The sequence below is a fragment of the Netta rufina genome (assembly GCF_964035555.1).
Source record: "Netta rufina genome assembly, chromosome: 28".
NCBI classification, from domain to species: Eukaryota; Metazoa; Chordata; class Aves; order Anseriformes; family Anatidae; genus Netta; species Netta rufina.
Window position 1 is genome coordinate 1365134 of NC_140152.1, and position 23962 is coordinate 1389095.

Below are 23962 nucleotides of genomic sequence, written 5' to 3' on the forward strand. Positions count from 1 at the left end.
GACAGGACCTGGCTCAGAGGACGCTGGCGGTGCCGGTCACCTCCTTTCCTTCCCCAGGTGGCACAGGGGGACAGTTGGCTCGTGGCACGTGACAAAAGCTGTCCTTGCCGTGGTGAACGTGTGACCGCTCCTCGGAGAGCGGGGAGGTCCTGGGCCCCTTCTGCTTTCTGAGGCATTTTTTTGAAAGTGAGGTGGTCTCTCCTCCAAAGGCTTGTTAATGCCCCGTTAACATTGTTATACAAAACAGCAGTATGCCATTTAATTAGGAAAAATACGTACTAACCTCTACCATATGTTGCTCTTCTCCTCGTATTTGCATTTGAAAGTCCAGCTGAATTTCAATGTGAAACTGGATTTTATCCAAATGATGAATGGCCTGAGAGGCTGTGGGAAGATGGATGTGCCTCCCTATCAAATGTCTTTGGGTTTTTTTCTTTTTTAAAGAAAAAAAAAAATTGAAAGCGAGATGCCTTTATTCCTCCTTGTGCTGTGGTTCAAACCGTTCGCACCTTTCCTCTAAAACCTTAACCAAACGTGTCTGCCCGGGCTCTTGCTCCAGCATCTTCTGAGAGCAGAGGCTGCGGCTGAGCGAGGGAGAGGGATGGGTTTTGTCCCGAGCAGTGACCTCTCGGTGGCAGGTCTGGAGAGGAGTCTGTGCCAAAGCTGCCAGTGCTCCTGGCACGGCTGTTTCAGCCTCGTAGGTTTTGCAGCCTCCTTGCTTGACCTAAAGAAGACACCAGCACCGACAGGCACCTTTTATTTAAAAATAAGCATAAGTAAAGTGCTCGGCTGCGTGGGCTCCGAGGCATCTTGGTCTCTGCAGCAGGAGCATGGTGCACGGAGCTGCTGAGTGTTTCCTCACTTTGTTTTACCAACCTGGGTGAATTTTCGTTTTCCCAGCCTGGGCCACCGTTGCCCTGTGGCTGCCATCTCTCTGGCAGCTTTGGGCAGCGCACAGCTTCGTGCTGGGGCTGATTTCTCTGCTCCTCCGAGGTATGTGTGAACCAAGCTCAGCTCTGCAGCCAGCTCAGCACGATGTCACTGAGCTGCTTGTGTTCACACGGCTCTCGGTGACCTTTACCTCGCCTACCTGGCAAAAAAAAACCCTTAAAAATCATTTCATATCCTGATTATTTCACATCCTCTGCGGATCTGCCTTCAGAGGCCTGCAGGAGTGATGGGCTGGCTGCAGGAGTGGGTGCCACAGGTCTCTGACTTTTGTTCTCCTTTCCCTTGGCCCCACAGATCAGTTCAATCTTTAAGACAGTTTTTGTTGTGTTTTTTTTTTGTTGTTTTGTTTTTTTCAGTTGTGTTAATGCAGCTGAACTAATATGATTACATTTCCAGATTTGGGTAATGGAATAACAAGTCAGGAAGCTCTTTTTGAACAGTTGCTTTTTTTTTTTTTTTTCTAAGTGAGAATCTATGTCACTTCCAAATTATCCAAGTTTCTCGTTGGGAAGATCTTTCTCTTTCTCAGTTACTCTTGGCACCAGAGCTCCCTGCTACCGTGGCCGTGCCTGCAGCGCCCTGGTCCTGGTACAAGGCTGCGGGCGCCGCGTGCTCCCTCCCAGGGTCACCTGTGGACCTGGAGCAGCTACAGGGCTGTCCCTGGCTCCCCAAAAAGTTGGGCCTTCCCTAGTAGGAGCAAGAGATGGCAGGGGCTTTGTGTGTCCCCCAGCGGTGTGTTCAGGGCAGGGACCCTCGCGTGCCTCCCCTTCCCCAGGGTTTGTCCGGGCACGAGCCTCTCCCTGTGCCGCAGGAGCCGGCGCGCGTTGGCTCCACTGGTCTGCGTGTTCGCTCCCGGGTGGCGGAGGAGAGGTTTGGGAAGCGGGCACCAGCAGCCCAGTGAAGTCATCTCGCAGCGGCAACTTCCTTTCTAAAAAAGAGAAGGATGTTGCGGAGTTGGTGGCTTCCCATTATTTTCCCCAATTTGAGCCCTCTCTTGCCCTCAGGCCCTCGGCACCAGCCCGCGCTCTGCGCTTCAACTCGCTGAGAGCCTCGCCGTGACAAAGGGCGCCCACGGCTCGGGGCCACGTGGGTTTGGGCTCCCGAAGCACCGGGGTCCCAGCGGCAGAGCCTGCCCCAAGGCTGTGATGTTTGCCCTTCTTTGGGTCTGCGGCACGAAGGTGGTGAGTCACTTTCCATGGAGCGATAGTTACCCCGCTCCCGTCTTGTATTTGTGTTGTGTAGCCAGCAGGATTATTTATAACTTAGCCAGCATCCCGAGTCTATTGTTTCAGCAAAGAGCAGGAATGACTAGATGACTTCCTGAGATTTTTTTTTTACCACCCCCTCATTTTTTATTTTTTTAAAAATCTGCTTTTCCTTCCAAGTATTATATTCGCCAGTTGGATGCTTTCCCCCCACATCTTCCCCTCCTGATTGTGCATTTGTGCCGCTGACAATCCCACTACCGGTGTTGCTTTAACCCTAAAAGCAGGGTTTTCCTCGGAAAAGCGGAGGAATGTGCTCCAGCAGGCCTGCAGCACATCTGGGGAGCTCGCTGGGTCTGGAGCCAGCATCCCCAGTGCTGGGACCGAGGCAGGAGTCCCCAGATGTGAGGCTCTGGCTGTACTGTTAACAGGAGCACGAGCTGCTGTCTGCGTGCAGGATGAAAGGCTCGCGGTGACATTGTGCTGTGGTTGTCCTCAGGACACCGTGCCACTCGGGTGCGGAGCTGCTCCGGTCCAGGCCTCCGGTGGCAGGGGAACGTTTCAGCTCAGCTTTGTCCCAGTCCCACCTGCCCCAGGTGTTCGCTGGGGCAGTGCAGGGATCTTCCCTGAGCCCACTGCACAGGGCATAAGCCACTTCCATGCAGTCAGCCCCAGGGACGTGAGAGAAGCGGGCCCTGTGCTCCTGTCCTCGCACCTGCCCGCTGGCACTGGCACGATTTGTGCAGCACAATGTGTGGCAGACGCCAGGGCTGCCCCTCGTGCTGTGTCACAGCGCTGTTTCTTCTGGCTCTGAGTAACCCAGCCCATGGCCGTTGGGTGTTTATGCAGAGAGAAAGGAAAAATTGGGTGTGTGTGTGTTGGTTTTTGCCCCAAGTTTTGGAGCTCTCCTACTTCCTCTCCTCCTCCTTTTTGTTGCTCTGCCTGCAGTTTATTCACTGCCTATATTGCAAGGCTCAGCAGTCATCACGGCCCCAATTAAGCCCTTCCCTGGCAATCTGTGGGTGAAGGTGTGTGAAACAGATAGAAAAGGGCAGGGTGGGTGGTTTGGTGAACTCTGCCCGTCCAACCCTTCTGGAAGGAGCCTCGGGTTGAGCTTCCCTGGGGAGCAGCACCCAGGGTCCGCTCCATGGGTACATGACACCACAGGGACCCAACGGCAGTGGATCCTCACCCAAGCAGCCAGGGGCTCTTTCGGTCTTCTTCCTTGAAGCCAGGGTGGAAGGGGATTTGTTCTAGTCCAGTTCTCCTCCTGGCTGGGCAAGATGCCCCAAGGAGCCCTGACAGTGCCGCGCCCGGCGCCTTTCCTTCGTCGCCTCCTGGGCCGTGACGCACGGAGCAGCCCTGAGGCTGGAGCGGCTGCAGCCCCGTCCTGCAGAAGTAGTCTGGGGGCGAAACAGCTGAAGAAGAAGTCCTGGCTGCCTTGTGGTCAGCAGAGATCCTGCAGAAGTCCTCTCGGTTTCTGTTAGCTCAGAACTCAAAACTGAGCCCTCGTTTATTTTTAAGCCGCTGTTTCTAGCCGAGGTGCCTACGAGCACCGTGCTTGTCTTCTCCCCACCGGCAGGAGCTGCCTCGGGGCCTTCCTGGGCAGGGCCCCAGGGGAGCAGTGGAAGGGGCTGGCCGTAGACCTGTCTCTGAATTTGGGGATGGATGGCACAGAGGTGTTCCTCTGGCTTTGACTCTCCAGAAGCTGCTTAGAAGCACGAAGCTTGTCCAAATGGGCACGGTGCTTGGATGTGAGCAGCTTGGATTGGCAAATGGGCCTTGAATTCTGTCCCGTAGGGTTTTTGTGTGCTCTTCGTAGCCCCTTCAGCTTTTCCAGGTTTCGTTTTGTGCAGAGCACTAGGTGTGGGTCAGACCCATAGGGTCCTGGGCTCGGGGCTGGGGTGATGCTCTCTGAAGGGCTGGGAATTGAGGCATCTTGGAGAACCGCTGTCGGAGCCATGTGTTCACAGCAAACTTCTGGGGTCCTCTCCAGAACTACATTTCTTGTAGCAGCTGAAACCAGAGGTCCTTTGGGCCAGGCACTTGCTATTTGTAGGAGCTCATCCCAAAGCCTTTACAGCCCAGGCAGGGGAATTTGGGGTTGCACCGGAGCTCGAGGAGAATCTGGGAGGAGGCTGCCGCGAGGCTGCCTCACGCTTCTCACCCTCGGTAGGCTGAGGTTTCTGAACTCTTGTTCCCCAAACCAGGGCACTCCTGCACTGGCTCTTGCCCGTCCCACCTGCCCGGCTGTTTCGGTTTTGTCCCGTAGCTGGATGCTCCAGGCAGCGATCCCTTGAGTATAGCACTGGTGTGATTCCCATCCCGTCACCGCAGCGTTTCCCTGGAGCACTGGGAGAGCCGAGCCTGGATGGCCCTGAATTTGTGCTTCCTGCTGCTCCTCAGGTTCCTTTTGACTGAACCGCACGGAAAAGAAAGGGAGTGAAAAGACGGGGAGCTGGGACTGACACTCCCCGCTGTGAAACGGCTGCAGTTGGGCCCTGTGACAGCAGGACGTGTGCCACATGGCAGGAGAAGCCCGGCACGAGCATCTCGCGCAATGTGCTGCCTCTGCCAGCCCTCCTGGGTCAGCTCAAAAATAGAGAACAGCGCTTCTCCCCCAGCACGCTTCGTATTTTTAAAAGCATTGTGGTTTTTTGTTCTGTTTTCTTTAAATAATTTTCTAAAAAGTTGAAACCGTACGACTGGTGCTTTTTGACCCAAACAAGAAAACTGAAAGCTCAGTGAGACGTTGTGGTTTGGATTGCCATTTGTAAAGATTTTTGTGTTCCAGCGCGCGAGGCTTTCAGGCCAAGGGCTTGTTCCAAGCGGTGGCTCGACAACATGTGGGTTAATAGCTGGAGATGTGTCTGTCCACACAGGTATTTAAGGGATAATCTGTGTTGCTTTATATTGTGCCAAGAGAGGCTGTGTCAGCTCTGGTCTCCGCTGCTCCATTTCCAGCTCTGCCCTAATTTTTGGGCAAGTCTCTCCATATGTACAATAGCTAGAAACAGTTTTGTTCCCTGGAGAGGCTTTGAGGTTTAACATTTATAAAACACTTTGAGATCTGCAGATAAAGGAAAGCAAGACAATAAACAGTGACCAAGGCTGTGCCAGACAAATACCCTGTATCACCACAACAGAGCCACGCAGGATTGGGTGGAGATGGCTTTTGTTCGAGGGCAAACAACTGCTCCAGAGCTGCTCTGCGGGCTTGGATGGAGCCCTGCGAGCAGGGGTGCAGCTAAACCCAACCCTGGCCTTTAGAAGGGCTTGTGTTAAGGAGGTAACGCCTGTGGGTAAGAGCACAGGGCACTTAGGTGAGTTTTTCCCTGCCCTTCCCATTGCCCTGAGTGCTCTCAGGCTGTGCCCAGGCTCCCTGGGAGCCTGCTCCAGAGGGGATGCCGCCGAGCTGCTCCGAGCTCCCCGGGCAGCGCACCATAAAATCCCCTGGTAAACTTAATCCACTCCATAAACCCCACTAACTTTCTTCTAACTGCTTTTGCCTGTCCTTAGAGTGAACTCCTCCACAGTCCCCTGAACAAAGGCAGGCAGGAGTGGGCAGGGACCGGGGCCGGTGGGAGGAGCGCGGGGCTGGGGCGCCCGGCACAGGGCGCTGGGCTCAGCCTGCGGCGGCTCTGTGGACATGGCAGCCCCGCGCCGGCTCTTTCGGGGTAGGTGCTTCCCAACAGATGTCTGGCAGCGCCGGGGCTTTTTTGGCAGGGGTTTGGAGGACGGAGTGGGGAGGAGTGATTTTCAGCAGTTGCGAATCTGCTCTCGAGGGATTTGGAGGCAGGTGGGCTCGAGCGGCGGGCTGGAGATCCGCAGGGGTCTCCTTCGGGTGCCGTGCCGCTCTGGGGCAGGAGCAGAGGGTGTTAACGCTGCTCGAGGACACAGGGTCCCGTTTTGGGAGCAGGGTGCGTGGCACATGAGAATCGCTCATCTTTTCGTGCTGCTTCCCTGCCTTCCCCCGTAATGTGAGACCCTTAAAACCTGTTGCAGCGAGGTGCTGCCGGCGGCACGGAGAGGAGAAAGGCACGCAGCTGGGGCTGGCTCAAGCACAAGGTCGCTGTGGGCTGGGGGTTTCTCAGCTCCACAGTGGGAGCAGGGGGCTGGCGTGGTTCAGGGCTGTGACGCAGCCTGGTCGCGGGCTTTCCTTCTGCAAGGGGCTTGCGAGATGGTTTCATTTCAGCTGGTTTTAGGAACAGATCCAACCAGTGCCCAGCTGCGTGGAGATGGTTTTGCTTTAGTTTGAGTGGTTTGTGCGTATCTGGGCTTAACAGGAGAGAAACCAGTTTCTCTGAAGAGTGCCTGCTCAGAAGCGAGCTGGGCTGTGTCTGGGCTCTTGCTCTGGTTTGGAGACCCTGACCTCTGAGTTTTAAACAAGTGCGGGTTTGTGTTTGAGCAAGGCAGCGCGCTGCGTGCTTCAGGGCAGTCAGGATGCTGGGGAGCACCCGAGGTTTTGGGGATGCTGCTGGAGCAAGCAGAAGGAGCAGAACTCGGCTTGGCTTGCCTGAGGCTGGTCCCCAGAGAGGCAGACGTGCTCCTTGCTCTTGACAGAGCAGCAAACCTGGGGGCAGGTGCTATACCGCGACGTCCCAGGGCAGCGGGGAGGCTCGCAGGGGGCTGCTCCCTCATTTCGGCTCGGGGCTAAGGGGTCCTGGCCCCGCTGGGGCAGCTCCTGCAGCCGGCTGTCCCCTCCAGCCTGCAGCCTGACGAAGCAGACGGGGCTCTCGGGAGGTGTGGAGCTGTGGTTTTGCAAACAGCTGAGCCGGCGAGGTCTTCATCTTCCTCTTCCCCTCCCTGCTGGCCTGGCCCTGTCATGGGGGCTTCTGGGGCACTTTGTGCTCTGAATGGGGAACTGGTTTTCACTGGGTTTCCTGCTGTTTTATGCGTTCAGCAACTCCTGGAAAGTCCAGTGAGCCCCAGAACTTGCTCAAGACAAAAGTGGGGCAAAGCATCCTTTCCTTTCCAAAGCAGCGAGTGCCTCGCATGCCCCAAGCCATCTCTCAAGCCTGGTGCAGTGAGGAACCGAAGGCGGCTTGGTTCTGCCTGCCAGAGATCTATGTGGTCACTCACATTTGCAGGATTTTCCTTGCAGAGGTTAGGGGTGGCTTGTTTTTTCCCTGTTTTTATATGTGTATATTATTTCCAAAGTTGCATTTGCAGGTGCAGCTGTGGGGCAGTGGCTCCTGCGCAGCCAGTGGTGACCCAGCACAGCGGGAGCCCCTGGTGTCACCCCCCTTGGGCCCCAAAACTTCTGCACCGGGGCAGCTCTTGCTGTTCATGGAGGAAATAATTCCCCTGAGCTTCTTGCAGTTAAAAGGCAGCTTTAGGAAAACTACCAGAGAAATGTCTAATGGTGAATTTTGCTTGACAGTTGTATCAGCGATCCTGATACGAAGTGTTACCGCTCGTCTAGACAAAAGCACCAGAACACAAACACGATGTAGAGGAGAGGGAGATGAGATAATCTAATGGGTCCCTTTTTGTCTCCAGCCCATTCCTCTAACAGTGGGGTGTTTGTGGGCAGCACCAAAGGGCTCAGGGGGTCGTGCAAAGCCAGGCTGGTGCTTTTGGGGCTGGGGGAGACAGCGTGCGACCCGAGCAATGGGTTGGTGCCTGTCCGGGGCAGAGCGAGAGAACGGCGCAGCTGGATGATGCGATGTTGCTCCGTGGCGGTGTCAGAATAAAACCTGTCAGAATAAACCCTGAGGTCCTCACAGGTCTTCGAGGAGCTGCAGAGGGGTATTTTCGGGGTTTTACTGTTAGTGTGAGAGATCACACCGGCTCCTAGGGGCCATTGCTAAGCGATGCTTGTGTTGCACCCAGGAAATGGTGTGAAATGCACGTGCAGGAGCGGGGAGCGTTGCTCGGTCCCAGGAGCGCGAGGCGCGGTGCCACACGAGGAGTGCCACCTGCTGGCACCTCGCCCCAGCCCAGCACCATCTGCCCTGTGAGAGGAGAGCTCGGTGGGAGCAGCAGGGCCCTGCGGAGGGGGGGCACAGTTGGGACGGCTTCCCTGGCTCCTTCGGGGATGTCCTCGTGGCACGGGCACATCCTCCACCCGCCGGGTGCAGGAGGAGCCCAGACGCACGCGTGTGCCATGGTGGGCTCGTCCTTACCCACATGGCTGGTTTAAGTGGGACACAGCTGGTGGGAGCGGTGCCACCCTCCTGTCCCATCCCTCGAGCTGGTCCCTATGCGCGTGGCCAGGTGACAGATGTAGGTTTAAAACAAGACACCATGCCAGTGCCTCAGTCTGTCCTCAGGGGTCTGGGGTAACACCCTGCTTGGACGTGGGTGTCGTGGATGGAGGGAACCAGGGCACGAGGTGCTGGAGCAACTTTTCCGTGTCCCCTGGCTGAGGTGACTTCAGAAAGTCTCTTGAGGCTGATGGGCAGCCAAAACCAATGGCCCAAGGTTGGTTTCCCCTGAGGACAGGAGGCTGGATGAGACTTCACCTTTTGGACTCTGCTCCATAAGCTGGTGTTGCCCTTAAAACAAAACTGGTTTCTTTCTTCAGGTAAGCTCTTCCCGTGACGTGTCCTCTTGGCTTTAGGGGCAGAAGTGGAATTTGGGGCATGGAGCATGGTTATGCAAAGATGTGGATTCTTAGCAAGGAAAGGGACAAGTGAACATCTTGAAGTATTTATAGTTAAAGAGGGGAAAAAAAAAGTCGTGGTTCTTGGAAACGGTGCTTCTTAGTAGCAAGTAGATCAAATACAGCCCTTTTTAATGTAATTTAAATAATCGATGGTATATTCAATTACAGAAATATTTGGCAGAGCTCTAAATAGGTCACATCTGTCCTTAAACCGTTCTTAAGGTAAATATCTCACCATGCTGTGCCGTGTTGACTAAATTTTGCAAAAACTGGTGCCTGGGAGGGACCCCTCGTGGGCTCCACGTGCTGTTCATCCCCCAGACCCAGTGCCGTGTGCGCTGCTGGGGTGTGGGTGTGCTCTGGGGATCCTGCTCTGGGTGTTTGGGTGCAGAGGGTCACGGTCCTGCACTTACAGCCCTCCAACCCGAACTTTTTTGGGTTTTGGCATCGAACGAATGCAGTGGGTGTGCGGCTGCTGCGCTGCCCAGCGCCGTGCTTTGGGGGAGGTCTGGGGGGTGAGCCCCATGCTGAGCCGTGTCCCCTCGGAAAAGGAGAAGGGGAAAAAAGACGAACCTCTGTTGTGGCAACCGCGGTCTTGAAGTTATTTGCAAACAAAAGCTGGAGCTCAGGCCTTGCCTCGGCCCCGCGGAGGAGGCAGGTGGTGTTGAGAACACTTTGTTTGGGAAAGTTTTTCTCATTGTGTCGAACAATTCTTCTTAGATGATCCTTCCTGTGGGCTGAATCATCGGCTCGGCTAACACGTTAGCTCTCCTCGCCAGCCCTGCGCCGGTATCCTGTGCGGTCCGGGGCATCCTGTGCCGGGGAGTGGGGCTGCCCAGCACCCCGCAGGATTGCAGCCCCGGCCTCTAGGGCAGAGCAAATGGCCTCAGCCGTGCCTCCCCTTTGCCTTCCTCCCGCCCACATGTGCTCGTGCTCCCTGGGCAGACGTGAGCTGTTTTTTCCTCTTGCTCCAGGGGAGTTCGCAGGGCAGGCCGCTGGGCTGGTAGCCACATGGTGTTAACCACCGGCCCTCTTCCCTTGAAGAGAAGGCTCCCAGGTAAACTACTGAGGCCACCGGGATTGTGGGGTTTGGCCGTTTCCCCACATCATTTCCCCATTATTTGGAAACGGCCTGAAATTTGTCTAATTTTTAACCACCTCTGGCCTCCCTGCCCAGTGGGCTGGGAGCGCTCACGTACACGGTGCTGGTGCCGCTCTCGGGACGTGTCCCAGGGAAATCGCTGAGGAAAGTCTTCTCCTTTGATCTGAAATGTCTCTCTTGCAACATTTTAGTCGGTCAGGTGGAAGTAAACGGGCTTCTGGCTCCTATTTTCCTGCTCTGGGAGCAACGGAGACACAGTGGGAAAAGATTTATATTCCCCTGCAAAAGGACAGCGCCCCCATTGCATTTCTGACACCCTCATTTTATTTTACGTTGCAAATTAAACAATACTTGGAAAGATGCAAATTGGAGCGGAAATAGAGGTAAATGCCTCTAACCAAAATAGTCCGGGTGTGCGAGCATCTGTACGTACATGCAAAGCACACGATTGTCTGCGAAATCCGAAAGGTCAGTGCGTGGCGTCCCGGGGGACACGCAGCCATCGTATTTCACTCCCCGCTGGCATCGGGCTGCTGTGCACGCTCAGCAAAATGAATTCTTTCTTCGGACAACAATGCGTGCGTTAGTCTCGAGTGTCTGCATCTTTCATGAGTGTGCAACTTTGTGGTAAAACAAATGAGCTGGAAAAAAACAGGATGTGGATTTACTCTCGCTCCTCTCTCCCCAAAGCTTTCTGTTTAATGGGATATAACCCCTTGCTTCACAGATAAGCCTCTATCTGTTGGATTTAAGTTGTTTTGTGGTAGCAGACATGTTGCTGTTGTCGGATATATGTGATGCAGGACGTGAAGAGTTCTCTACGGGGCTGTCCTCGTGTTTAAGTTGCCTTGTGGGCTTGCTGCTCCCAAGAAGCCCTCGGAGGCCTCAGAGGGGCTTGGAGATGGGGATTTGGAGCGGCACGAGTCCAATGTGTAGGCCAGGGACTTCTCATAACCCCATTCCTTGGGTTTCCATATTTAATATTATTATGCTTTTTCAAGTTTGCATGCCTGGGAGCAAACTGCAGGGAAGGCGAAGGGGCAGTGAGGCCGATGGCCGGCGCCGCGCTCCTTCCCGCTGGTTTTCCAAAGTCCTGCTGGGAGCACAGCTTTGGGGCATGTTCCCGGGGGTCCTCAACAAAAACGTGTGGGGAGGATGGGGGGGGGGACCTGCAATGTGCCCCTCGGGGGCTAATGCTGGAAGCGGGGCCTGGAGGTTGGCCCTGCACCACCCTCAGAGCTGCCAGCAGCTGTCTGGAAGCAGTCGCCTCTTTTTGGGCCCCTCCATCCACGGGTAGCAGAGCTGTTCCTCTGAATTACGCCATAATCCAAGGTGCTAACAAAGCCAGGCTAATTCTGACGCTTGTTATCAGCCCGCCTTAAATCAACATTGTTCTTGGATGTGTCCCCACGATTTGTCCCTGATTTGTCCCTGCTCGGCATCCTGCTCCTTGTGAAGTGAGAATGGGGCGGTGGGCACGGGGGGAGCGAGGGGCACAAGCGGGACCGGCCCACGCGCTGCCGACCCGCTGAAGGCACTGCCTGGCCCAGCCCCGTTATCATCTGTCCCGCTTTCGTGCCGCTCCTTTGTGCTCTTGTTTGGTCATTGCTGTGCCGTTGTTTTCACAGCTGGTGGAAGTGTTTTGAGCTTTAAAGTTTATTTTCTTCCCTCTGGTTGTCGTCACAGGTTTGTTTTCTTTCTCCCCGTGGCATCTTGCTGGCCTTACCCAGGGCTGGGAGGTGTGCCTTCGTGCCTTGGCTGGGGGGGAGGCCCGCTGGCCTCGCTGCCTTGGCCTCGCCTCGTTGGCCGTCATTAACTTAACGAACCCATCCAGCTTGGCCTCTCCCCCGAGGAGAAGGGCCACAGTGCAGCGTTTTCCCACCACCTGCACATCGCGCCGTTGTTTTGCACGGCCTTGGTGGGGCTGGCCCAGGTGATTTGTTTTCTTAATTACGACTTGGAGGGGGCAAGCTCTCGTCTTCATCTCCGTTACCAACAGGGTCGGGGGCCCTGTCCCTGCTCTCGGCACCAGGCACCCCTTACCCCTGTGCTGGGTGCGGTGCCTGCTGGCTTTCTCTGCTCCTTCCTGGGACATCACCCTGGTCCCCAGATCCTGGGCCCAGGGCTGCCGTGGAGCCTGCCCTGTCCTGCGAGAGTTCTTGCAGCCACTCCTGGGCTCAGAAATCCAGGCTAAGCACTTCCCTAACCCACAGCAGGGGCTGCAAATGCAGCTCTGTTTGGAAACGCCACGTGCATCATCTCGCAGACCATCTTCCGAAAGACTGTGAGTACAAAATACCTCCTTGGCTTTTTTTCCCCTTTCTGGCTTTGTTTTATCTGTGGATTTAATTTCTCTTTCCTGCTTTATCTCCATACGCATCCCTTGCCTGAAGCCAATGGGGAATGGATCATTTTCCCCTCTCTCTTTGGGGTACCTCTCCCATTTTTTCCCAGCCCCAAATATTTCCTAAAATCCCACTCTGAGTGTGGACCATGCAGCAACTGCTGAACCAGAACACGACACAGGAGATGCCAGAGCAGATGCAAAGCGGAGGAATTAATGATCGCGGAAGTGGCGGCATCAGCTTTTTTTTTTCTTCTTTTTTTTTTTTTTTTAAGTCAAAATTATGCCTGAGCATGCGTTTGGGGAGGGGGAGCCAGCAGCAGGCGTCCCCCTCAGGGCAGGGGCGCAGGCGCTTGTGCAGCATGGCCGCGTGCGCCTTGGTTTTGAATTCCTCGTGCTTTCATCGGCACAAAGATAAACGGGGAAGGGCCTGCCCCATAAACCTGTAGGGTTCTGCTATGGCAGGCTCCGAGGTGACCTCGTTCAGTGCACCAGCAGGGTCCATCCCTCCACGGGGGGCGTGATCCAGAGGGCCCACCAAAGCACTCGCTTCCTTCTCTGGCAGCAGCACGGAGCCCTTCCTGCCCTTCGGCTGGCAGCGCCGAGCATCCCGAGCTGCCCTCCAGGTGTTCAGCCCTGCTTGCTCTTGCTTTTTTTTCCTTTTTTTTTTTTTTTTTCCCCTTTTTTTTTTATATATGTGGGGGCTGGGGGGTGGAATTGTTTTGTCGTGCGCCGGGAAAAGGAAGTGAACAAATTGTATAGTCCCGTCCACAATCAACGTCCTGTAAACAGCCGGCGACTGCCTCCCATTCAAATCTGTTTTTTCCTATTCGGGGGCGGACGGGGCTGGTAAATAAACAGGCAGCCGCTCCGAAACACCCCGGTTTTCCCCTTGGCGAGGCCGTGCCGGTGGCCGGGGGGGCTTTCCCTGAGGATGCCTCAGTGTTGGGATGTGTTGGTGCTGTTGTTTCTCACTGGGCGGCAGCACGTGGGCCCAGGGAGCGAACCCTCGCCAGGAAAAACAACTTTGCTGGTTTGACTGGGACTAAAGCTAATTACTAGTCGACTAATTTTATTGATTTCAAATCCCTTTTAGTGGAGATTTTGCTGTGAGGCTGATCGCCAGAGCGATTAGGACACAAAGCCGCTTAATTTGGAAGTGTTTATCAAGCAGCCTTCTGTCACCTCTCTTTCAAATCAAATTACGGTGGCACCGGTGGCTGTCACTGCAGTGTCCCACCTCTGGTGGAGGCAGGCGCTGGGCGTCGCGTGGGCACCCCCTGTCCTGCTGGTGTGTTCACAAGCGTGGCCCTGGTGGGCTTTTGCTTGTGGGGTTTTTATTCCCAGCTCTGTATTCCCATCCTGCTGCAACGAGGGCCACCAGAACCACCTCGCTCGTGCTTGGGCATCGCCATCCTCCAGCAAAGCCAGGGCTGCGACTGCTCCCAGAGCTGGGGCTTGGCCTTAATATTTCTAATAGATTTATTAAAAAAAATAAAAATAATAAAGGGTATTTTGATGGGAATCAGATTAAGGAGGGCTCTTTGATGCTGACAGATTGTGCTGGGCAGGGTGGAGGCATCAGGGGGAGGGAAGCGCTCAGCCCGGCTCAGCTGCAGCCCAAGCCACACAGTGGCCCCCGGTGATGTCCCCACCAATGTCCCTCACTGTCCCCCAGCACGGGGCTGCCACTGCCTTCTTCTGAGGCCAAAAGTGAGTCATCTTCAAGGCATTTTGAACACGCTGGACCACAGCTTTGCAGCTTTACGTGCGCTCCTCCAGGTGTGCCTTGGTGCAGGGTTTAAGAGCAAGCCCTTGGTCTTGGTGCACCGATGGTAACCGAGCAGTCTCGGGGGCAAGATGTCCCACTTCGTGTGTCCCTGCATGTCTCCTGGGTTCAGAGGAGCGCTGCCTGCCCCATGGGTTTTGCTTGCAAAGGGGTTACTGGGGATTGAGCTCCTGTTGAAGGACCTGCAGTGGCTGGATGGTGGAGACATCCAACACCCAGCCCTGCTCTCTGCCAGCTGCATCCCGGAGCTGTGCTGGGATCAAGGAGTGGAGAGCTCTGAGAAGCACCCCTCCTGAAGCCATGGGGCTCTCCAGTGGCTCAAGGGACAGGACAGCTTCCCAGGTAGAATCCAGGGCTCTGGTTATTGACTGAAGCCAGAGCCAGCATCTCTGTGTGGCGTTTTCAGCTCCAGGCATCCCGGGCACGGGGGCTGAAGCAGCCTGCAGAGAACAGGGTGGGAAGGAGCGCACGTGGCTGCTGCTGGGATGTGGGAACGGGGCAGAAAACCACACAGCCTCCTTAACCAGTTCGCTGGTTTCAGAGCTGCAGGTTCCCTCCTGTGTGGGGAGCTGCTCCCGGGGCCCGGACGGCTCGTGTGGGATGGGGCAGGTGTCTGAGAGCAAACACACCAGCACCCTGCTCGCCTTCGGAAAGGGGTGCAGAGCAGGGGATGCTTCGTAGCATGCAAGGTTGGGGTAGTAAATGCACTGCTAAATTCACCATTCCTCTCACTCATAACTGAAAGCCCCTGTGGTTTGAATGCGTCCTTGGAGGGTGTGCTGGGGTGGCGAGGGCATGCAGGGCCTCGTGGCGCACGGAGGGCTTTTACTCAGGCTCAGTTTGGGCAAATTATTTTTATCCGTGCTGAGAGCTTAGAGCAGTTCTTGACTATCAGCTCTTCTTAGCTGTGGCACAGAAATCGTAAGTAAAAAAAAAAATGACTGTCTGACAGCTACATCTTATTCTATTAGTACATTTTAATTAGAACATGAGCAAGAAATGCATTATGAATATTCATGATCAGGGTTATTAAAATGCACAATTAATCTGTACGTTTTTTAATAACTGTATTAATGGAGAGAGGAGGTAGCTCCTATTTTTGTCTTTTCTGAATTGGAAAGTGTGCCTTAACTTGGTTAGTTGGAAAAGGGTTTTATTTTAAAATAAAGCTGGCCCCGACCAGCTGCGTGCACGTGTGGGTGTCTGCAGAAACTGCGTGCGTGCCCTGTGCTGGGAGAGCGTTTTCAGCGCTGCAAAGCTCAAAAGCTGGGATATGCTGGTGCAAAAGTAGTCCTGCTCCCTGCCACGCGAGCTGGATACGATCTCAGCTGGGGCCTTGGCTGTAGTTCTTGCCCAGCACCTTGTGCACGTTCGTGTGCAGGAAACCTGCTCTGGGGACGAGGCAGAGCTGGGGAGGGAGGGAGGTGCCCACAGGTCCCTGTCCCATTGCGGGGACGCAGGAGGTGACAGCCTTGTCCTGCAGGCAGGTCCCTGAGCCAGGGGGGATTTTTGGGAGTTCCCCTCGAGGAGTTTGGGTGTGACTTTTGGAGGCTTGGTGCACTCGCAGAGCTGGGGGAGCCCGACAGCTCTCCCTGCAGCATGTGAGCAGTGCCCACAGGCAGGAAACTGATGGGCAGTGCCCAGAGCACTCCTGACCTCCATCGGGATGGGGACGAGGTGTGTGGCCTCGCTCCCTGGGCCTCTGTGACCAAAGGGTCCGGGTGAGAGGCTTGCACACCCTTGGGCGAGCACCTGGGGATGTGCTGGAGCTGCTGCAGCCTGCCCCAAATGCCGCCCTTGGCCCTTCTCAGCCTGGACATCTCCATTTCCTGCTCCTTCCCCTTCCTCCTCCTCTTTTTTGGGTCCAGCCCAACTGCTCGGTGCCGTGGGGAAGGCTCTGGAGCACCGGGAGCAATGGGTGAGCATCACAGGCTGGGGGAAGCGTGGCCGTGGGTGGTGGTGGCAGCAGCCTTGCAGCCTTGCGGGGTGTGGGCTGAGCAAAACCCCACTGAGCCTCGGGTGGGCGGTTTTCCAGAAGCACCTGCTTTTGGCCAGCCTTTGGGTTTTCATGGGTTTGGCAGGGGGCATTTGCTGCCGAGTTGTAGATCCGATACAAAGGGAGGGGAGAGCAGGTCGGCACTACATTGGGATGCCAGAAACGTAAGGTGGGCAGGATGGGTTTTTTGTCCTGGCTTCATCCCAGAAACGCCTGAATTCTTAGAACACCTCCAGGATGAAAATGGGACATTCTGCAGGCACCTTTCGCCCCGGTTGCTGAAGCTTGGGAAGATGTGAGACCATTTTTTCAAGCTGTTTCGAGCTTCGGTCCGCAGGCTGGCCCCTGTCGTGGGCTTCCAGGCACCAGAGCCCCGCCAGGAGGCTGCCCCATTGAGCATCCCCCCTGGGGCAGCTCCTCGTGGTTCAGGGGGGCTGGAGAAGGGCTGGGGGGGGCCTCGCTGGCTGCAGCCACCAGGGCATGCCACCCTCCTTGTCCTGCCTGCACGAAGGGCTGAGTTTTTGCCAGGGGTGGCTGAGGCTGCGGTTACTGCTCACCTCATCACCCCGACTGCTGGGATGCTCCAAACGTACCCGGGAAAGCAAAATGAATAGGAGCCTTTCTGCCTCCCGATCTCCACTGGTGTTTGCGGGGTATGCAGATGAATTGCTTTAGAAAAACACATTAGCAAAGCAAAAGTTTATTCTAGGAAGTAGGAGGTGGGAGAATTGGCAGTAATTCTCCCTAGTATCCAAGGTATTATTAGAGGCTTATCCCTGCTCTGCACAGTAATCACATTGGAAATTTTTGATTAGAAAACAAAATCTAAATGAGAATTATGAATATTCATTAGGTGTAGAGATTAATATGCATAATTATGCAAATTAGACAGCAATTAAACACCAATTCTCTGGGGAAATGATTAACACAAAGGCACAGAAATAGAAGGATGTAATTTGAAAGAAGTTTCTGGTTAAATGAACAGTAAGGGGAGCGGAGGAGACAAATACGTGGCGTGTTTGCCATAATAATCAGCTTTGCTAAAATGCAGGCGGAGTGCGCCCTGAAACTGCCCGGCCCTCGCTGCTCCCCCAGTTCCTCGTGTCGGGGCCGCTCTGTTTGGAGCCCAACATCCCGTAAATGCTGCTGGCACCCTGACGGAGCTGGCTGGGGCAGGGGGAGCCCATGGAGCCCCCAGTTTTGGGGATGGGAACGGGGTCCGTGCACAGTTTCAAGGCAGAGGTGGCTCCATCCCTCTTGTGGGCTCAGGGCTCTCCGCAGCAGCCCCGCAGCCGACCCAGCTCTGGTACCACCAGGGTGAAAGCAGGTGGAGGAGGAACAGCCTCTGCCTCGTGCCGGTCTCTCGTGGCACCTGTGGGTGCAGGATCCTGTCCGCTCTGGCCTTAGCTGTGAGCCCCAGGTGCCAGCTCACATCACCAAACGCCGGGTTGGAAATCCCACTGCTCGGCCAGGCCAGGGCTCAGCCTCGCCTGCCAGGAGAAGTTTCCTCCGTGCAGTCGCAGTGCCCAATTTAACTGCAGAGCTCGGCTGCTGCGGCTCCCGGGGCGATTCTGTCCTGGTGGATGTTGGCCACCTCCCTCGGGCACCTCGTGTGCTGGTCGCCCGAGAGGCACAGCCTGGGCGGACCTGGCAGGCGATGAAAGGAGACGGTTTCCTACCACAGCCTGCGAGCAGGCACGTTGCAAAACCCCTCCCGTTGGTTCGCTGCCATCCTGGGCTGAGTCACCTTTGCGCGGGACACGCTTCGGAGGGCTAAAAATTACCCGGGTGGGAGCGGGCTCTGATCGGAGCCGCAGCATCCACACACCATCCTCTGCAGGAGCACGGGGCTTACACCAAAAATAGCCGTGAAAAAGCATGAAAAAGCGTGAAAAAGCATAGTGGTGTGCCCCAGCACGTCACATCCGAGGCTCGTTTGATGGAGAACAGAGTTTTTTAGCCCGTGATCCAGCAGTGGGCAAGCCTGTTGGCACGCTGCTCACAAGCAAAAATCGGGTCCCGCTGGAGCACTGGGATGGGCACGATCGGTTCTTAATTTGCAGCCCTCTTAAACATCAGGCTTCGAGGAGAGCAGGCTTCGAGGAGAGCAGGCTCCTCGGCACCGCGGGGTAATGCGGGGGTAAAATACTCGTTTCTCCTCTTCCCACTGCCCCGTGTTTTGAAGCCTTTCCAGGCTGCGGTGGGATCAGCTTTGAACTCCCAGCTGAAGTGGGAAGGTGGGGATGGAGAGGGGAGGATCGGTCACGCCAAGTGGAAGTGGTTTATTAATGAAAATATTGTTTTGTTTGTAGAAGGAAGAGTTAATTTTGCGAGAACACCTTTGAGGCTTTGCTGATAAAGCAAGAGTAACCTTTGTTCTTCCTGTTTTTCGGTAGGTTTGGATGAAAGACCGGGATCAGGTTCCTGGGGAACGGGAGATCAAAACAGCTCCACATTTGACCAAGGAAGGGTAAGGATAAAAGCACAAACACCGAGCTCAAATGAAAATAAACGGGGGCTTTGCGATGGGCTCTCAGTGCATGCATTGTGCCCAGGCTGGCTCTAACCCTGGAACAACTTTTCTTGCCCCATTTTGAGTGTTGTTCCTGTTACCAGAGGGGGCACAGTGAGCAGAGGGGCCCCGACCTCATCCCTGCAGGCTTTGCTGCTTTGAGGTGCCCCTGGAGAAGGCTTCTCCTCCAAAAACCTCACCCAGACCTGGAGCCTGCGATCTTCCCTCTCCCCATGCTCAGGTTTGGGCATGGGGAGAAGAGGGCTCAGCGCAGCGGGGTTGGGGAGGGCCCCGAATGGGACTGAGGATGGGGAGAGCTGGGAGGATTTTGTCGGGAAGCAGCCGAGGCTGCAACAGCACAGAACTGGGGCCTGAGGAGGGGAAGAGAGAAAAGACATTAACTTAATTGAAATGGTGTTTTTTTGACAGATGCTCATGTTTTAATGGGTTTGTGTGATTCGTTTTCGCAATGACACCGTTCCCTTCCCTTAGGTCAGTGACAGAGCAGGCGCTGTATCATTTCTCATTTTTATAGACCTTCTCTCCCCCTCAACCCCCCCGGCTCGGGGGGGCTTTGGGGCTCTCCGCCTCTCACCTGGCGGGTGCTGAGCGAAGGCAGAAACTGTGCAGGAGCTGCCAGCATGGGGCAAAGCCTTCCTGTGTCCCTGCCTTGGTGCCACGTCCCCTCCAAACGCTGCAGCTGCGCTGCCCGCTCCCCGCCGCGAGGCTGGGATCGTTTCTGTGCCCTGCTCACGAGCTGCCTTTGACTTTGACCCTTCTCGCTGCGAGAGGCACTGCGCCCCGACAGCCCGGCCTCGGGTTTGTGCAGTGCATTGATGCGACTTGGGGGCTGATTGGGGATTTTGGTCTCTCCAGGGACTGCCCATACAGCAGCAGCTCGGGTCTTTTTCCTTCCTCCCCCCTGGCATCAGGTCGCGCCGCGTTAGGTTGGGCACGCGTGGAGGTCGATAACCCACACACGCCTCGCGTGCTCGGCTCAGCACCCCCGGGCACCCGCTGATGATGTCTGTGTTGCTTCAGCAGAGCTATGGTGAAGGCCCCCACTACGGCGAGCACAGGGACCTGCCGTCGCACAACAGCATATCTTCATCACCATTCCTGGGACCTGGACTAGTGGGTAAGTGCCTTCCGCTGCCCCGTAGGTGCGGGATTAATCTGGGGCGATCTAACAGGGAGAGGTGTGTGCTTACTGGCAGCGTTTGCACTGCCCAGCGCTCCTGCTTCCCCCATCAGACCCGCTCCAGAAGGGGCTATCGGAGCTGTGGTTGAAGGGGCTGCTGGCCAGAGGGGCTCATCAGTGCCTGATGTGCACGGCAGCCTCTGGATTTTATGTACGTGATTATTTTTCCCTGTTCTGCTGTAGCACCCAAGGGCAATAACAGAGATTGATGCCTGCTGCGCTGGCACGGGAAGGGCTGAGTTTGCTCTCAAGGAGCTGGTAATCGGGAGTGGAAAGGCATGCAGGGGGGGAAATAGACGCAGCCCATGCTCAAGGTCTTGCAACAGGCTCATGGTGGCAGGACGCTCGGCCTTCCAGCCTTGTTGCCGTAGGCAGAGAGCCAGGGTGCTCCTTCCTTGAGGCACTGGGGTTCAGGGGGGACCTCTTTTTGTGGGCAGAGCCCTCTGCAGGGCTCCTCCATCCCTCATCCAGCTCCTCAGTTCCTTGTGCCGGGCAGCACAAGGGGCAGCACACCTCGCTGTGCCGGGACTGTGATCCTGCGGGACCGGGGTGCGTGCCACAAGTTACCCGGTTCCCTCTCCCAGCTTGGGGGTGGAAGGAGAGAGATTAAGAGCAGAAAATAGCCATCTTGACGGTCTTAGAGATCTCTAATGACATTAGGCCAGGATTTGGGGTTAGTCCTCCCCACCTTTGCCCACGCAGTGGTGGGTTGAGCCTTCCAGCAAGCGCTCGTGGTTGCACGGGTGGGGTTAGCAGAGGGAATTGTGTTTGAAGCAGAAAATCCCCACCACGCTCTGAGGTTCCTCCTCCAGAGCTGGTCAGAAAGGGGAAGAGAAGAGCGGGGCAGCACTGGGAAGTGGCTGTCAGTGTGCTTCCTCCTCCTGGCCCGTGTCTGGGGCACGGGGCTCATCCTCAGCCCCGCTCCCCCGTTAAACTCCTCGCTGCTGGGGCGGGACGTTCGATTGTCCTTCGCCTTCCAAAGGTGGAAGAGCGTTTCCGAGTGGCTCCCTTTGCGAGGGCGGTTGTTCCTTCTCATTTTCTGCCCCAGGAGGATGTAAGCAAAGTAGAAGAGATGTTCCTTAATAAGGCAGGGGAGCCTTGATGTAATGCAGCAGGGTTTTGTGGGGTGTGCGCGGGGGGGAGGACCCCTCCCAGCCCATCCCATGCCGGGGGCAGAGGCAGCCTTGAGAGCTTCCAGCCGAGAAGGAGCTGCCCGGGGAGGAACACGGAGGTTTCCCCTTTGATGTGTGCAGGGAAGACGCGTTTGGCTTCCTCTCAAAGCCAGGGCTCCCGGTGCTTGGCAAGCACCGCGGCACTCCCCGACGGGGCTGCGAACCCAGCCGGTCCCCAGCACGTGGAGCCGGAGCCGCCCCCGCCCCGGCGGTGACTTCCAGCAGCTGCCACCAAAGCGGTGGCACCCAGCGCCCCGCGCTGCCCCCGGCCCTCCTGCTGCCCGTGCCAGGTCTCGGGCGCAGCACCCGGAGCCCCACCACCAGGACGGGAGCTGGGGGGGGGGCGGGAAAGTGCAGACAGGAGGGGCAGGGACCTCCGGACATTTCAAAGTCGCTTTTGTGCCTAAAATTGAATGCGGTTAAAGGAGAAAACACCGGCTCCTGGAGCAGGTTCCAAAATAAATAAATCGGCTTTGCTTAGCCTCTGTGCTCTTGTGCTGAGAATGACAGGCTGGAGGAAGACCACAGGTGGAGTTTTCTCTTCCTCTTTGCCAAACTGAAAACTTTTCAAGTGGCGAAATCATAAATGGAAGATGAGAGAAAGGAGAGCAGGAAAAAAAATCTTTTTGCATATGATAGCAGTAGCGAAGTGGGAGGGAAGTGTGAGCTTTGGAGATGTCACTTCACTGTGTCACTCCCTGGTTTCCCAAAAGGTTCCCCCCGGGGGGCACAAGCTGGGAAGAGTGATGCCAACGGGGCAGTCAAGTGGGACTGATGAATTTTAAAGCGTAAGGCGGTGGAAGGGGCAGATTAGCATGGACAGACACACCAGGTGGTACCGGATGGGCAAAAGGTGCATGAAATGCGCTCACGTAAACCCTTCTCCAAAATAAGAGTTTGTATCCATTTCCCACTCAACCTCTATTTCTTCAGGGAGGAGCAGAAACCGCTGGAAGAAACATTTCAGGAGGAACATTGTCCTTGTTGGAAACCACGGCCTTTTGGCCCAGGGCTCCCCTCCACGTGCAGCATGGCTGAGCAGCCGTGGGGAGAAAAACGCTTCAGCAGCCCCCATGGGGTGGGGAGGACACAAAGCTCTGGCGCAAAGTGCTGGAGAGGTTTGGTCCCAGAAGGACGGAGTGCGTGTGGTTCTCCGCAGCGGGTGATGGATCCTGGGGGCAGGAGGCACGGGTGCTGCTGGCTGCAGGCACCCGGCTACACTGGGCTCGCAGGGAGGCTCTGCAGATGGCAGAGATGCCCCGTGCAGCGCACGCCTCCCCCAGGACTGGTTTTGAGTTCGCAGAGCAGCCTTTGAAAGGAGAAGTGCTGCTTTCCTTTCCGTTCAGCTGGGACACCAAATGTGACGTTTGGGGCTCACCGGTGGTCTTCGGGTGAGCGCACGGCACCTGGCACGGTGGGAGCTGGGCCCTGGGAGGCGCTGAGCACAGACTGGGGGGCTGCTCCCCTAGCAGGACCCAGGAGCTCTCGGGGCTCCAAGGGCTGCCCGGGCCCCTGCTCATGCACATTGGGAAGGGGTTGGTGCGAGGGCAGTCTCCAGTCAGGTGCTTTCCAAAGCACTGGGTCCCCTCTGGCACAGCTTCTAATCAGCAAAACACTGGGAAAAAAGCGAGAGGGAATGTCTGCAAGACTGGCCGGGTGGGAACCTGGCCTGCGTTGCAGTGGACTGGATGAGCTAAGTTTATAAAAAGCCCTGGAACAGAGCTGCTGTTAGTGCCGTGAACAAGAACCTGCCCTGGTGACAGGTAGGGGACAGTGACCGCGATGAGCAGGGAGCAGTAACAACACCCACATGCTCCATCCTCCAACAAGTTCCCAACCCGTGCTCCCTTGGTGCCACTCCCCAAGGCTGGGTGATGATGTCCTGGCGAGGTCCAAGCACTGGGGGTGCGCAGTGGGACAGGGACCCCCGTGGCCCTGGGTGGCACGAGGTTTATGGGGGCCATCCCTGTCTGCCCGGGGGGGGATGCCGGGACGTGGCACGGTGACGAACAGGCTTGTCACAGAGAGCGAGGAGCATTTTTTGTTTTAATTCACCAATCTTCCAAATCAGTCACTCTTTTACCATTCATCTTCAGCAGGGGGAGATGGGGGGGGGGATTGCTTAAACAGCAGGGAAACTGATAAGCCATAACAGATTTCTTTCTAGTAATTATTTCTAGTAATTAGCTTCTTTTCAGAGGAGTGTTTCTAATCTTGTGTGCATTGTGAGCTGTTGTGGATTGTGTTCTTCCTGGACAATGGTTTTAATCTGCCTGCGGACGGGGGTTTGTTGCCGCTCCTGTTTTTTTTTCTGTTTTTTTTTTTTTTTTTTCAAACCTATTTCCCCCTTCCCTTTTAATGGCTGGCTGTGTTTTTCCTCCCCTTTCTCCCCAGGACGTAATTCTGATGGAATTAGCGGGGCTGGGAGAGGCGCGCTGTGGGTGGGAGCCGGGGCCGGGGTGATGCGAGGGCGCCCGTGTGAACTCCCCGCGGGCTGGAAGGGGCCGCGCGGCGGCGAGGCACCTGCGTCCTCCCGGCAGGCGCTGGCAGAACCTGTAGGCGACGTGGATCGCCTTTTCTTCTGCGCATCTGCCAGCGGGGCTTGTCTCGGGGAGAGAAACGGCAAAACCACAGGTTTGCTTGAAAGCACTGCCCGGCTTGTGTTGGAGGGGAGATGCCTGCGCTCAGCCCCGGGGGCAAAAAGGGCTGCGGGATGCGGGGCAGCGAGGCCAGACCCTGCTCCTCGCGGAGCTCGCGGCTCGCCTTGAGAAAGAGGAGTTTTTATCCTGGTGTTTTGCCTCGCTCCGGGAGCAAATCTGAGTTAGGGAGGGGAGAACTGAGTTAGGAGTCCTGGGTGCTGCCCTGGGGAGGGCTTCGGCTGAGCGCCGGCGCTGTGGGATCCTGCAAGAGAGGACACGCCGGGGAGAGGGGAGGGATTGGGAAAGCACTTGTTGAGCAGGGTTGAAGGCTAGGGAAGGGCTTGGCAAAGGGGGATGGATGGCAGGGCTCGCAGCGAAGCGAACCAGTGAACGCCGTAAATACGAAATGCTCCCAGCCAGTTTCTGGGTGCACCTTGTTTT

General features: G+C 56.1%; 1 protein-coding gene across 8 annotated transcripts in view; it reads left to right on the forward strand.

The window, feature by feature from the left end:
* TCF3 (transcription factor 3) overlaps window positions 1-23962 on the forward strand; it is a 72346-nt gene that overhangs the window by 18877 nt on the left and 29507 nt on the right. For 7 of the 8 annotated variants that reach the window (XM_084302855.1, XM_084302858.1, XM_084302859.1 and 4 more), the window contains exons 4-5: window positions 18394-18467; window positions 19551-19647. In XM_084302855.1, the coding sequence (XP_084158981.1) occupies window positions 18394-18467; window positions 19551-19647 (171 nt within the window). The remainder of the gene's footprint in view (window positions 1-18393; window positions 18468-19550; window positions 19648-23962) is intronic. The other variant, XM_084302857.1, reaches the window with a different exon arrangement.